The following is a 13,875-nucleotide window of genomic DNA, read 5'->3' as shown; positions in this document are numbered from 1 at the left end:
GCCAGCTTTCCTGGGCAGATAAGTACAGGATGCTGGTGGCTTCTATCAATGTCCACATGACATGTGAAAAATAAAGGGAGAAATTTATAGCCATAAATTCTTCAGATGCAAATTAAATCTGCAATTTATCTTTAAGAAAAACAGAAAGAGGAAAAAAAGAATAAAAAGACATTATGGTGCATTAGCAAGCCCCTCAACCACTGGGAGTATGGGTGCTTTTACCTGTGGAATGGAAGACTAGGATCACTGGTCTCCGTGTGCCTGTTCTGCTCTAACTCAGTGGTCTTCATGTGTCTTTCAGTTGTGATATAAGCACTTTTAGATTTAAGGTGGGCAGCCTATCTTACTTCACTGTTGTATCTTAATGCCCACTACATACTTAGTTCTTAATAAATGGTTGTTTAAACATGGTGATGTTGATGCTTTCTAACTAACCTCCTTCAAACTAGAATTCTAAGAAATTCTTATAACTAAACGTTGATGAAAATCCTCACATATCCAGCAATAACTAATATAAAACTAAATTTGAGTCACAGTATGACAACCAATTCAAAACAGAAAATAGTGTCTTTTGTTTTAAATTCCATAATGCAAATTTATACTGTTAAAATGGAATTTCCTCTCAAATACTTTACCAAGTATAATAGATTTTTGTTTTTGTTAAAGAATTAGGAGTCAGTTCAAATTTACTAGGAATTCCCCAACCACTAAGTAGAAATATATGACTAAACTGAAAACCACCTATGTAGCTACTATCTTTGTATCTTACTCAAAATAACTGTGTTCCATTCTTACCTTGAGTTTTCAGTCCTGATGGTGGTGCACCTATCCAGTTTTGATTTAAACTAGACTTGTGTGAGATTAAATACTGTATCAATATATGGTTAGTATAGCCATCAATGTATATTTAAAAAAAAAAAGCTGTGGCAGATATATCTGGACATCGTTAGTTACAAAGCCAAATTTTTCAATAGGCTCCCTAATGGCAATGGAGGTACCTTATTATAACATACAGAAGTAAAGGCTTAGTACTGGCTGCAAAGCATGGTCGCCATCATATTTTTAACAGCCAGTTTACTACGCCTTCTATCCTACTAGCTTCCCTAAAATGCAGTTTTTAAATGAAATCCATGAATAAATTACCAAGAGATTACAAGAGAATGCTGTGTTCTTGAGGTGAGATATGACAATGCCAGTAAAATAAATGTGCAAGGTAAAATTTTCCAACTTTTTCAATAAAGGGTTTGGATTGTACTATAAATAGACCTTATCTTTATACTTGTCCTTTAGGAACTCCACTCCTAAAGCTGAGTCAATCATTTCAGGAATTTCTCCATTGATTAGATAAATATGATGTGATAGGAAGAATTTTAAGGCACATTTCTCTTTTAAAAAAAAGTTGAGGTATTCTTAAACGTTCACATTTAAACAACAGAAACATCTTTTTAATAGAGTATTCTTGAAATGCTTGTTAAATTTGGCTAAAGCTCCAGAAAGCATTCTATAGCATCCTACACACTGGATTCCATAACTCAGTTTAATCTTCAGACACCTACTTGTGCTAGGGTCGGTGGAATAGAAAATTCTATTTATCAAAAGCTGAGTTTCCTGTTTAAAATGAGCACCATCTTTGATGTTGTTTACTAAAAGCTGTTCAAGTCCCACATGAATTGCTATATTTGGCTTTTATTGAAATTACCAGTAAACTCTAGTATCACTCTGATGTAGGGAATGTTAACATTTTTGGTAAGTGAAAAAGTCCCGAGTCGTTGACCTTGCAGTGTGGCGTCCAGGGGAGCTGTGGAGCAGCTGTCAAGCTCCCAACAGAACACGGTGTAACATTCCTCTGCTCACTATGTTTATTTAACAGCACATTCTAACTCTGAGGGCATGCGGTCTTCTAATTCAACCATTATTATTCATTGTTGTGTACCCTGTGCTACACCCAGCAGTTTCAAGAATTTTACCTATTTAAATCTCTTGATAATAAACAAATAAAAACACTACTTTATGCTATTTGGGTCAAATTAATTTTATTATGCTCCATGATGAATTGCCACCAGTGCAACATCCTATTCACTACACATTTCGAAAAAAAAAAAAAAAAAATTCACATACTAAACAAAATTTCAGTTGATAAATGGAAATGAATGATTGAAAGTCTTTACGAATCTCATACATACAATTTGTGGCTAGCTGAAATTGTCTATCACGTAGTGTTTAGATAGAAAAAGCCTCATGCTAGTTTGTTAAACGCGAAGGCTATCAGACAATCATTTAGCTGGAGTATATATAGGAGGCTTTCAGACAATGCACAGGTATAGTGCCGCCCACAGTGCAAGATGGTGGAGGACTGAAACATGCAAACTTTACATCTCACTTGGTAAAGCAGATTTAGTCATCATGCCTGGACGGAACGCCACAGCTGCTGTGTTTCAACCAACAGTAATTTAGACTTCGTGCAATAACAACAACAAAACTTTTTTTCTTTAAAAAGGAAGAATAAACTCAATTACCCTTTGGCAAATTATACTCCCATCTTACATGTTTAAAATTGTGTTTCCAACCTAAAGAACTGATGTCCTCTGCTCAGAGCAGTTCCTGATAATTTTTATCATACCAAAGTTAGCTGGAAAATCCTGAATTCCTTGGCCAAAAGTTGAGAGGTCTTAAACTGGCATTACCTTAAGACATTTCTAGAAAATTTAAAATGTTTTTTATAATGTCAAAAAGGAGGGGAAAAAAAAGGAAAATGCTTAATGTTATTTAAAATAATTATAATGTTCTATTTACCATTTTCACAAATTCCTAATTCTATTGGTTAATAGTTGTCCAGCCTCATCCACCCCAGACTCACTGAACTCAAGCCACGATAAAAAGAAACGTTAAGCGGAAAAAAGTTTGTAGCAGCAGAGGACACTGTTTTTGCAAGAAACAAAAAGTCTAGAATCTTTTCCATGTGCTTAAATTACTCTTGCAAGGAAGGTTAACATTCTCTGAATAACTTAACTATTTTACGGTACCACTTACTGCTTTCAGCAACAAAACCCTTGAAATTATTTCTTATTCTAAATAGATGCATGATCACTAGAGATGATGCGATAACTGGTTAAAATCCAAGCCACATCTTGCAGGTCCAGCCTGTCAAGATCATGCCAACACCAGATTTTGGTCGGTACAATTCTAGACAGCTTAGTTTTTAGTTGGATATTGTGACTATAGCCATGAAATGCATTTGGAACTACATTCTGCATATGACTCAAAGTGAGAAAAATATGTGTCTGTATTTAAATCCCATCATTTTCTACCTAAAATTTAAAGTAGGTAGGTATGATAGTTAGCGCTATAAATGGGAAACCACCACCTTAGGCAGATTAGTATACTGTAGAGAGGCAAGGAAATCCTAATTGTAACACACTATTTAGTATGTGTAACAAACGTGCAGGTTGTAAAATTTTATTTTAAAAAAATCTATCATTCAGTTATGTGTTCCAAGAAATTTGACATTAAGACCACCAATCTTTTAAGAAAAATGTAACCCTTCACCCGACGTTTGACAAAAACCTTGAGAAGTTACCAAAATTAAAATATATAGCGTATTAGGTTTAGCATTATAGGGCATATATTTGCAATTTTCGAGATTAGACTTTTCTGAATATCTCAACCCATATCAGCTGAAAAATACAGATACTTAATTCCACACCATTTTTATCTGTTCTGATTTTTATGGTATTTTTAACCAAATACTGGAGTAACCACAATGCACAGCCTTTCAGCTCATGTAGAATGAAACTCTCGCCATAATGCCCCAAACTCCGACAACTTAAATAACTTGGCTGTTTCAGAATAATACCAAAAATATTTTAAAATTGTTTTGCCAAAAGAGCCTGCAACATTTGGTACAGCATAAAAATAACTTCAGTCAAGTGCTGGTATGTGAGTGCTCCTGTGATTCCGGCCTCCAAATGCCACTGGTGTACAATCACAGGCGATATTGCTGTAAGAGGTGTGTGACTGATTTCCCCATGAGCATCTCGGTAGTGATTTTATGTACAGCATATTGCTAACATTTGAGAAATTGCATGAGTGTAGTGATGTCTGAAGAACTGCAATGTATCTGCTTCAACATTCATTTAGCATTGTATTCAAAATGAAGGGGCTAAATAAACTAAGGTTTGCGTCACTTAAAAAAGAATGTAGTGCTATACTAGATTTTAATAAGAAAATTTAGGTACAGAAAAAGTAGGGTATGAAAATAGTGTTTTCCTTCTGGCATTATAACTAAATTACATTAAGGTTTTTGTCAGTCTCACAATATTCAAACTCCCTTGATGATGGAATGAAAAATATTCACAAATAAAGTGAGCATTCTGGTGTAATCTTGCACACAATAACAGGGAGTAGCTTTATAGAAGATATGACAAACCTTTACAGATTAAATGAGGTATTGCACAGATTAATAAAAAAAGCAAAAAAGGCAACAAAAATATACAGCAAATTGGCAGAACATTTACATGATAATTTTACAGAATCCATAGACAGAAAGTAGTGTTTAGTATTTCACCTTAAAAATATATATATATAATATATATTGATCAGTCTTCCCATTCATCATCATCCTCAAAATCTTCTTCATCATCTTCATCCTCATCTTCATCTAGAAAAAAAAGATCAAGATGAACAATTAAAACATTGTATATAAATAACACTACATAATTCTTGGGTAATTTCTCCCATTATTTAACTCCTGAATTACAAACCATTTGATTCCAGAAAGGATCTAGTTACTAACATAGTTTACAATGAATCTAATGAAATAAATCTAGAGAGTGTGATAGTGAGCTGAATTTCAGAATAAAAACAGGGGTGGATTATCTAATCAGCAAGGTAAGCACGAGCTTACTTGTGCTTGCTTACTAATCTGTAGTGAACAATTTCACATGGGTTTCACCACATTGTGTAATTGCTCACTACAGATTAGTAAGTAAGCCTGTGCTTACCTTGCTTACTGGATACTCTGTACCTGAACAGGAGTCAGATGACTTGGTATATGTGTAACAAGTAGCAACCTGTGTGCTTCTTAATGTGTAAATTCACAGTTGGGTTGGTCTTTCTGAGTTTTAGCCTTGCATATTGCAAATCCAACTGCCTTCCTGTACTCTTCACACATGAATTCTCAAACTCAAAAGTAGATTCTAAATTTTTATTTCCTTTCCTAACAGGCTCTTCCCCCTCCATACTACTTTTCCCTATTTCCATTAATGGCATTACCATCCTCACAGGTATTTAGGACAAAAAACTAGAAATTATTACTGATTTCTCTTTTCCATCATCCTTCATACCTAATCCATCACGTCGGCTGCTTTTGAGCACTTCCACTGCTACACCCCACATCACCATCATTATCTTGCTTATATTATTGCAAATCTACACTCCATTTGCCTCAGATCCTCAGAGCAAATGGAGTGATATTATTATAAAAGTAGTAAGTTTTAGGAATATCATGTTGCTACCCTTCTTAGAGTCCTCCAGTGCCTGAACTACTGCGATTTCAATAAGATCTGACGTGTTACCTCGCTCTGCAAGACCCTACATGATTTGCCCAGTTATTGTCCTGCCCCTTGTCTCATAATGCCCTTCTTTCAATTCAATGTTTCTAGTAACACGACCTTCTTTCTGTCCCTCAAACATGCCAAACTTATTCTTGCTTCAGAGCTTTTGCAGCAGCTATTCCTTCTGTCTGGCTGACTCATTCTCATCATTTAGGCTGCATTCAAAATTCACCTCCTCAGAGAGGCCTTTATATCCTATGTAAAATCTAACCTTTCCCCCATCAATACTTATCTTAATTTTTAAAAAGTTTTCCTCATAACACTCACCGGTATCTGAAATTTATGTTACAGCTATGGTGTTCTGACATCCATTAAGTTTCAGACAGACTAGTCAAGAGGCAATAGCTTCCTTAAATAAGCCCCGGAACCCATATCAATATATTACTCAATCAGCAGAGAAAAAGCCAACAGAGACTAAGTTATAAAATGAAAGTGTCAAACATTCAAATTTATTAAATAGACACATATACACTTATAAATATACCTGAAGAATGAATGGCTTTGCTCCTTTTCTGCATCACTTCCATTAATGCACCCACAATTCCTGAAGTAGGTGCAGGTGTAGGTGGTGTAGACTCTTGGCCATCAGATACCTTGGAAAAGAAAGTTAGCAACATTCAGTAAAGAATCCTTAACAAAGAATCTTTGTCTCTGGTAATCTACCTTCTTAGCATCACTTCTTATTTACAAAGAAAAGAAGGCAAGCAAGCCCAGGACAGAATTAAATTAAGAAGAAACATACTAATGCCTTAAAAGAATATTCAAGAAATATTTCTTCTTCTCCTTAATGTATAAGCCATGAATACATTTCCAAAATTTCGGTCACATTTGCGTATCACTCTTTCCTGAATAATACTTGACTCGCATCTAAGGCAATTCTGTTCATTCTAGTACATTAAGTCTTAGATGAATAAACTATTATCAAGAGACATCACTTTCATACCTAGGGATAATATTTAGATTCTTAAGAGTTGTTAGGCAGGAAAGGAAGCACACTTAACTGAAGAGATTTCTAGAAAAATTTGGCTTCACAAATATATTTCATACCTTTATATATTCATTTCTCATATGGTATAGTAAAACCTGTGAAAGCTGGAACCTGTGTAAGGCAGAAACCTGTCCAAGAAGGGAAACTCAAATATTTTCCACTAAAACAAGCATTACAAAGGTGATAAGACTGCACGCTGTCAAAGGTGGAAACTTGCAAGACCTGCAAAAACAGGGTAGTCCCATCAAGTTCCGGCTCTCACAGGTTTCACTGTATAAAGATATGATTAATACACATATGTCATAGTTCAAAATGAGTATCTCATAGCATATCACTCCCCTTTAAGGAAATCAGTTGGACAGCTTTCAAAATGTACCTCTGTCACATGGCAACTAACTACCTTTTTAGTAAAGCACTTCTGTCTCCCACAAAGTACATTTAGGGGAAAAAAAAAATCCGTATTAAATGTTCTTATCAAAATCTAATTTATCAGAATGATAGTCTATACATAATTATCTTTATTCCAATACTCATATTAAAAAAGAGAGAACTAGACGGTGCCTGACTACTACCACTGACCATTCTGACTGGGGCCACAATAGTTGGCCCCAGATAGAGTGGGAGAAAAATATGAAGCAGAAATAATTCTTATAAAAAAAAAATTTAAAACACAGCCAGACAAACTGGAACAGTAGAGAACAGAGGACACCCTGAGACTATAGCCATGAGACACCCTTTAAACCTAGAACCGAGCCTATCCCCCGAGATCACCTTTTAGCAAAACAGCAGAATGGCACACAAAATAAAGAATATTACCCATAAGATTGGTGACCTACATAAAAACCATCAGTATGAGATGAAATGGTCAACAATTTCTCAAAAGCAAAGATGAGAAGATAAGGGGGCAGGGAAACTAGAGTACTGGAGAGGGAACAAACAGAACACAATTAAAGAGAATGTTGATACACTGTGATAAATGTAACTAATGTCACTTAAGAATTTGTGTAGAAATTGTCAAATGGAAACCTAACTTGATGTGTAAACTTTCACCAAAAACTCAATTATTATTTAAAAAAGACAGAGAAAATACTGGAAGTCTGTAGGGGATTGGGAAAAAAAAATATGTAATTTAGAAAGTACTGCTCCAAATGCACTTTGACTAAAATGAGTAGCAATTTTTACATATTCATTTGTTAATTTTGTCTTTGGACTTCTATTAGCCATATAAAAGGTATAATATTGGTATAATTAAAAATGCAATAGAACTGTATTAAATAATTATACAAGTTTTTAAATATACATTTTAAGTAACTATTTAATATAAAAATTCCAAATTATCTCCCAAAGAAAAATTATTTCATTAGGACAAACTTTTCATTTTGGTATTTACACATCTTTCCCTAGTATCCCTTGTTTGGGCTAGATACTTTTTTCTTTTAAAAACATTCAAAGTAACTCCCCACAAGATACAGACTCACTCATTAGTACTCAGGTTTTTATGGGTTATATATGAGTCAGAATCAACTTACTTGATGGTACACAACAACATATTAACTATTATTGGTGTCGAAGTGCCCCCAAATGAAAAAGATAACAAAAATAGTTTCAGAGTTTTAAATTTCAGCATGAGGTGGCTTTCAAAGAAATATAACAGCAACAAAGGGAAACACTTAGATACCATTCAAACAGTCTGAGAATACAAAGCAGCAGCACAATACTGCTATCAAAGACGTTTCTAAAGTTCTTACTTACTTGTACACAATGCTATTTGAGGCACTATAAACATGGAATTCAAAATATATGTAAGTGAATACGTATATACCTCTTGCTAGCTCTTTAAAGTAATTCAATGGGTTTATGTCAGACCTATTCATCACAGAAAAAACTGATGATTTATGCTAAAAATAAAAAAAAAACATGGCCAGAGAAATTTCAACCACAGAATGGTTATTTTTTAAAAAATGAAGTAAATGTGTAGGCTTAGATCAAATGTATAACATGCCAATAATTCACTGATTATGTCCTCTATGATAATACTCTGAATACAGTAAAAATGGAAGTGATTATTCAGGATAAAAATGGCTTACTAGCCTACACTTAGAATGGAAAACATACTTTCCCTCTAAAGAGAATTTAGAGATCAAGTTACAGGTGTTTTTGATTGCTTGTTTGCTTTCATCTGTGGGTAGAGTTGGGCTGGGAAAGAGTGATGGGGAGGGTAAACAGGAAATTGAAGTCACCAACTTTTTTAAATTGAGAAAAGAGGACACGACTTTATTAAAAATATAACACCTTCTTATCATAGCTGAATGAGAGAAAGAAACAAAAGTTGGTTGTGGAGGAGAGAGGAAAGAGAAAAGGATGACTAAAAGGTAGGTTAGGTGTGAGAAAGAGCGGAATGAAAGGGACATAGGGAGAAGCATAGATTCTAACATAAAAGTTAGCTGTGAATAAATAGCCCTATTAAAGCCTGTTATTCACCTGGCCTGTGGTCATTTTGACATTAATTTTGCCCTTAAGCACTGTTCACAGCTCTTCAACTGCTCCTAAGAAACCCTGAATCTGAATTAAATGGAGGGAGCAGGCAGAAATGACTGTGCACAGGCTGGTCTAAGTGTCGTTCTGAATCAGGGCTTCAAACCAGTTGTTCTGGTTCTAACTAACCCTTGCTCAGAATTTGCATTTCTAACAAGTTCCCTGCTGAGAATTTCCCAGGAAGTTATAGATAAGAATTACTTGGGGATCTTGTTAAAATGTAGATTCTGATTCAGTATTATCTGCAGTAGAAATGCAAATTCTCAGCAGGGAACTTGTTAGAAATGCAAATCTCAGCAGGCCTTGGAACCTGAAGGAACCCAATATGAAGTCCTGTTCTGAATACACATCAAGAAAAGATCTAGCTTTGGTTTAAAAAGCAGAAGTTTCTTAAGTCCATTATGCTAATGTTTAAATAGTTTCATTAAATTGGCTGTGTTTTCTACCCACCACTCTCCTCATAGCCAAAGCTTTTGACATAGAAACCAAAAATACCAAACCCGTTGCTGTCCAGTCGATTTTGACTCATAGTGACCCTATAGGACAGAGTAGAACTGCCCTACAGGATTTCCAAGGAGCACCTGGTGGATTCAAACTGCTGACCTTTTTGTTAGCAGCCGTAACACTTAACCACTACACCACCAGGGTCTCCTTAACATCAAAAAGGTTACTATAATTACCTATACAGTATCGAAAATAATTTTCAGTTGCATTCTCCTTTCATCTCCACTCACTTTCTAGAAAAATCTACCATCCATCACCTGTCTGAAGCCCTGTAGAAAACAAATGTTCCGCTTGGAAGTAAGAGACTACATATAAAGAAAGTATGTGAACGCAGGATTTAGGACAGCGTCACCCCATGGGCTAAATCCATATTGCCCTCTGGTTTTGTATGACCTAAAGCTAAGAATGGTTTTTATATTCTTAGATAGTTAGAGAAAAAAAATTTGTGACATGTGAAAATTATATGGGTATTCACATTTCAGTGTCCATAAGTAAAGTTTTATTACAACACAATCATGCCCATTTGTTTTCATACTGTCTATGGCTACTTTTGAGGTACAAGTGATATAGTAGTATGGGTTCCACAGGTATAGTGATTTATCAAAACAGAACTTAAAATCTGTGCATTTGACCAAATAAAAATAAAAAAGAATAGGATTGAAAACTAAATGGCAAGAGAAAAAGTAAAAAAAAAGATAAACTTTGTAAAGATTTCATATAAATTACTTTAAAACTCCATTATGCAGATGATCTCAAATAAGAAGAGATTACTTACAGATTTCAGTTGGATACCCTGTCGTATCTGGTCTAAAAGTGCATCCCTTCCAGAGCAGGACACTGGCCGACTGTTCTGTTCTACTTTCTTTAGCTGAGCACCCTCTCTAATTTGATCTAAAAGAGCTGCTTTGTTTCCTGCAGGAGGCGGAACTTGATGGTCGCTGTCAGAAGGGAGGCCAGGGGGAGGAGGTGGCCCGGGTGGAGGAGGAGGTGGAGGTGGTGGGGGCGGTGCCACCGATCCTGCCACTGACAGAGGTGGAGGTGGTGGCGGCGGCCCTGAAGGTGCTGAGGAGGGAAGGGCTGGAGGTGGAGGCGGGTACATTCTATTTGGCGGTGGTGGAGGGACTCCCACACTTGGCCTGGAAGGAGGTGGTGGTGGAGGTGCAGCAGTGGGAGCTCTTGAAGGTGGAGGAGGAGGAGCACCTCTTCCCCTGGCGGGAGGAGGAGGAGGGCCTGAGCTATGTGGAGGGGGAGGAGGAGGCGGCGGCCCTCCCCTTGAGGGTGGTGGAGGTGGTGGTGCTGAAATACAAACAGAAAAAAAGAAGGCATGCTTTTTCCCTTATAAACAACATACTGAAAAAGGAATTCACTTTCCCATACATAAGAACAAATTAATACAAGGAAAAAAGGCCTCTCTTTGTATTTTATTTTACAGAGATGTGTAAGCACGGATCATATTTTATAATTCTATTTGGAAATACTCAGCTTGAAAATCATCCTCCTGTTGTGTCTTTAAAAAATATCAGCTAAAACAGTTGAATTTAGTTTTCAGGAATTAGCACAACTTACAGAAGTAAAGGGAAAATTCTAACACTTTTTCATATAATTAAAATATATAACAACAAAATTAAACATTTTGGTCAATAACTATAATTTTACATTTTAACGAAATACCAAAGGACACCTTCTCTCTTTAAAGAATCCAGCATGTTTCTTTATAAAATAAATTCACTTTCAGAATTAAATCACTAATGTAGCATAACCCATTAGAATTTATTCACATTAATATGAGCTAAAACACAAATATAATTCTCTTTCTTTTAAAATACAACCTTTGTCACCCAGTTTACATTTGTCCTTTTACTTTATACACTGAAACCTGTGAGAGCTGGAACCTGACAGGACTGCCTTGTTTTTTGAGGTCTCACAACTTTTCCACCTTTGCTCTTGATTAGTGAAAAATATTTGCATTCTCCTTCTCTGACAGGTTTCTGCCTTACATAGGTTCTGACTTACACAGGTTTTACTATCATATGTCCCAGAACAGTGGTTAAGAGCTCGGCTGCTAATCAAAAGCTCAGCAGTTCGAATCTACCAGGCACTCGTTAGAAACCCTATGGGGCAGTTCTACTCTGTCCTGTAGGGTTGCTATGAGTCGGAATTGACTCAACAGCAGTGGTGTTTTTTTGTGTTTTTTTTTTTTTAATTTCTAAAAGATAGCAATTTTAGTGGTGGCCAGCAGGTAGGACTGGCTGCTAGGGTGAAATGTGCAATTACTTATTAAAGAGACATAAAGTGACCATTAATAACACGATTTTTATATGATGAAAAATTAAACTAAACTTACTAATAAAATATTACCATTATTCTGCTAGTAATGACATTCACATTCTTATTCTACCTACATTAAGTGAAAATGCAGAATAAAAAACAAATTTAAAGTACAGCAAGTTTAGAGATTAGACTGGAGAACAGGACTAAAATCTTGAGAAGTATTAACTTCTATTTTTATTATATTTCTGGAGGCATGATTTTACCAACAGTATGAACCAGTTGTCTGTCAGTTTGTCATACTGTACTGGCTTGCGTTGCTGTGATGCTGGAAGTATGCCACTGGTATTTCAAATACCACTAGGGTCACCCATAATGGACAGGTTTCAACAGAGCTTCCAGACTAAGACAGACTAGGAAGAAGAACCTGACAATCTACTTCTGATAAAAATTAGCCAGTGAAAACCTTATGAACAGCAGTAGAATACTGTCTGATATATTGCCAGAAGATGAGCCCCTTAGGTTGGAAGGCACTCAAAACATGACTTGGGAGGAGCTGCCTCCTAAAAGTAGAGTTGACTTTAATGACATGGATGGAGTAAAGCTTTCAAGGTCTTCATCTGCTGATGCAGCATGAATCAAAATGTGAAGAAACAGCTGCAAACATCTGTTAACAACTGGAATATGGAGTGCACAGAGTATGAATCTAGGAAAACTGGAAGTTGTCAAAAATGAAATCGAACATTTGAAGATCGATACCCTAAGCTTTAGTGAGTTGAAATGGACTGGTATTGGCCATTTTAAATCAGACAAGCATATAGTCTACTATGCTGGGAATGACAAATTTGAAGAGGAAAAGCATCACATTCATTGTCAAAAAGAACATTTCAAGATCTATCCTGAAGTACAACACTGCCAGTGATAGGATAATATCCATACACCTACCAGGAAGATTAGTTAATATGACTACTAAGCGAATTTACACACCAACCACTAAAGCCAAAGTAGAAGAAACTGAAGATTTTCCCAACTTTTGTAGTCTGAAATTGACCAAACATGCAATCAAGATGTATTGACAATTACTGGTGATGGGAATGCAAAAGTTGGAAACAAAAAAGAAGGATCAGTAGTTAGAAAATATGGCCTTGGTGACAGAAATGATGCAGGAGAGCAAGACCAATGACTTCTTCATTGCAGTTATCTTTTATCAATAACATAAATGATGACTATACGCGTGGACCTGCTGGATGGAATCTGCACGAATCAAATCAACTACATCTGTAGAAAGGGACAATGGAGAAGTTTGACATCATCAGTTAGAACAAGGACAGGCGCAGATTGCGAAACAGACCATCTACTGCTCACATGCAAGTTGAAGTACAAGCTAAAGTAAATTAAAACAAGTCCACGAGAGCCAAAGTATAACCTTTAATATATCCCATCTGAATTTAGAGACCATCTCGAGAACAGATTTGATGCACTGAATACTAATGACCAAAAACCAGACAAGTTGTGGGATGACATCAAGGACATCATCCATGAAGAAAGCAAGAGGTCATTAAAAAGCAGGAGAGAAAGAAAAGAACAAAATGAATGCCAGAAGAGACTCTGAAACTTGCTCTCGAACATACAATAGCTAAAGCAAATGGAAATGATGAAGTAAAAGCTGAACAGAAGACTACAAAGGGCAGCTCGAGAAGACAAAGTATTATCATGAAACATGCAAAGACCTGGACTTAGAAAGCCAAAAGGGAAGAGCACAGTCAGCATTTCTCAAGCTGAAAGAACTAAAGAAAAAATTCTCGCCTTGAGGTGCATACTGAAGGATTCTCTGGGCAAAATACTGAACGACACAAGAAGCATCAAAAGATGGAAGGTCTCACCCTGGCATTACTGGCACGAATCAAAAACACTGGAAATAACAAATGTTGGAGGGGCTGCGGGGAGATGGGAACTCTTATGCACTGC

General features: G+C 36.1%; 1 protein-coding gene across 1 annotated transcript in view; it reads right to left on the bottom strand.

Moving 5' to 3' along the window:
- Positions 1-40: 40 nt before the first annotated feature.
- Positions 41-13,875, bottom strand: part of WASL (WASP like actin nucleation promoting factor) — a 39,541-nt gene continuing 25,706 nt past the window's right edge. Inside the window, exons 5-8 of the mRNA XM_023740895.1 lie at positions 13,266-13,291; positions 10,415-10,935; positions 6,097-6,205; positions 41-4,657 (exon numbers count right to left, since the gene is read on the bottom strand). Coding sequence (XP_023596663.1) covers positions 4,596-4,657; positions 6,097-6,205; positions 10,415-10,935; positions 13,266-13,291 — 718 coding nt within the window. The 3' untranslated portion in view covers positions 41-4,595. The remainder of the gene's footprint in view (positions 4,658-6,096; positions 6,206-10,414; positions 10,936-13,265; positions 13,292-13,875) is intronic.

The sequence above is a fragment of the Trichechus manatus genome, unplaced genomic scaffold (assembly GCF_000243295.1).
Source record: "Trichechus manatus latirostris isolate Lorelei unplaced genomic scaffold, TriManLat1.0 scaffold00167, whole genome shotgun sequence".
NCBI classification, from domain to species: Eukaryota; Metazoa; Chordata; class Mammalia; order Sirenia; family Trichechidae; genus Trichechus; species Trichechus manatus.
The sequence above is the reverse complement of the archived record's forward strand: the minus strand, read 5'-3'. Positions and strand labels throughout refer to the sequence as shown.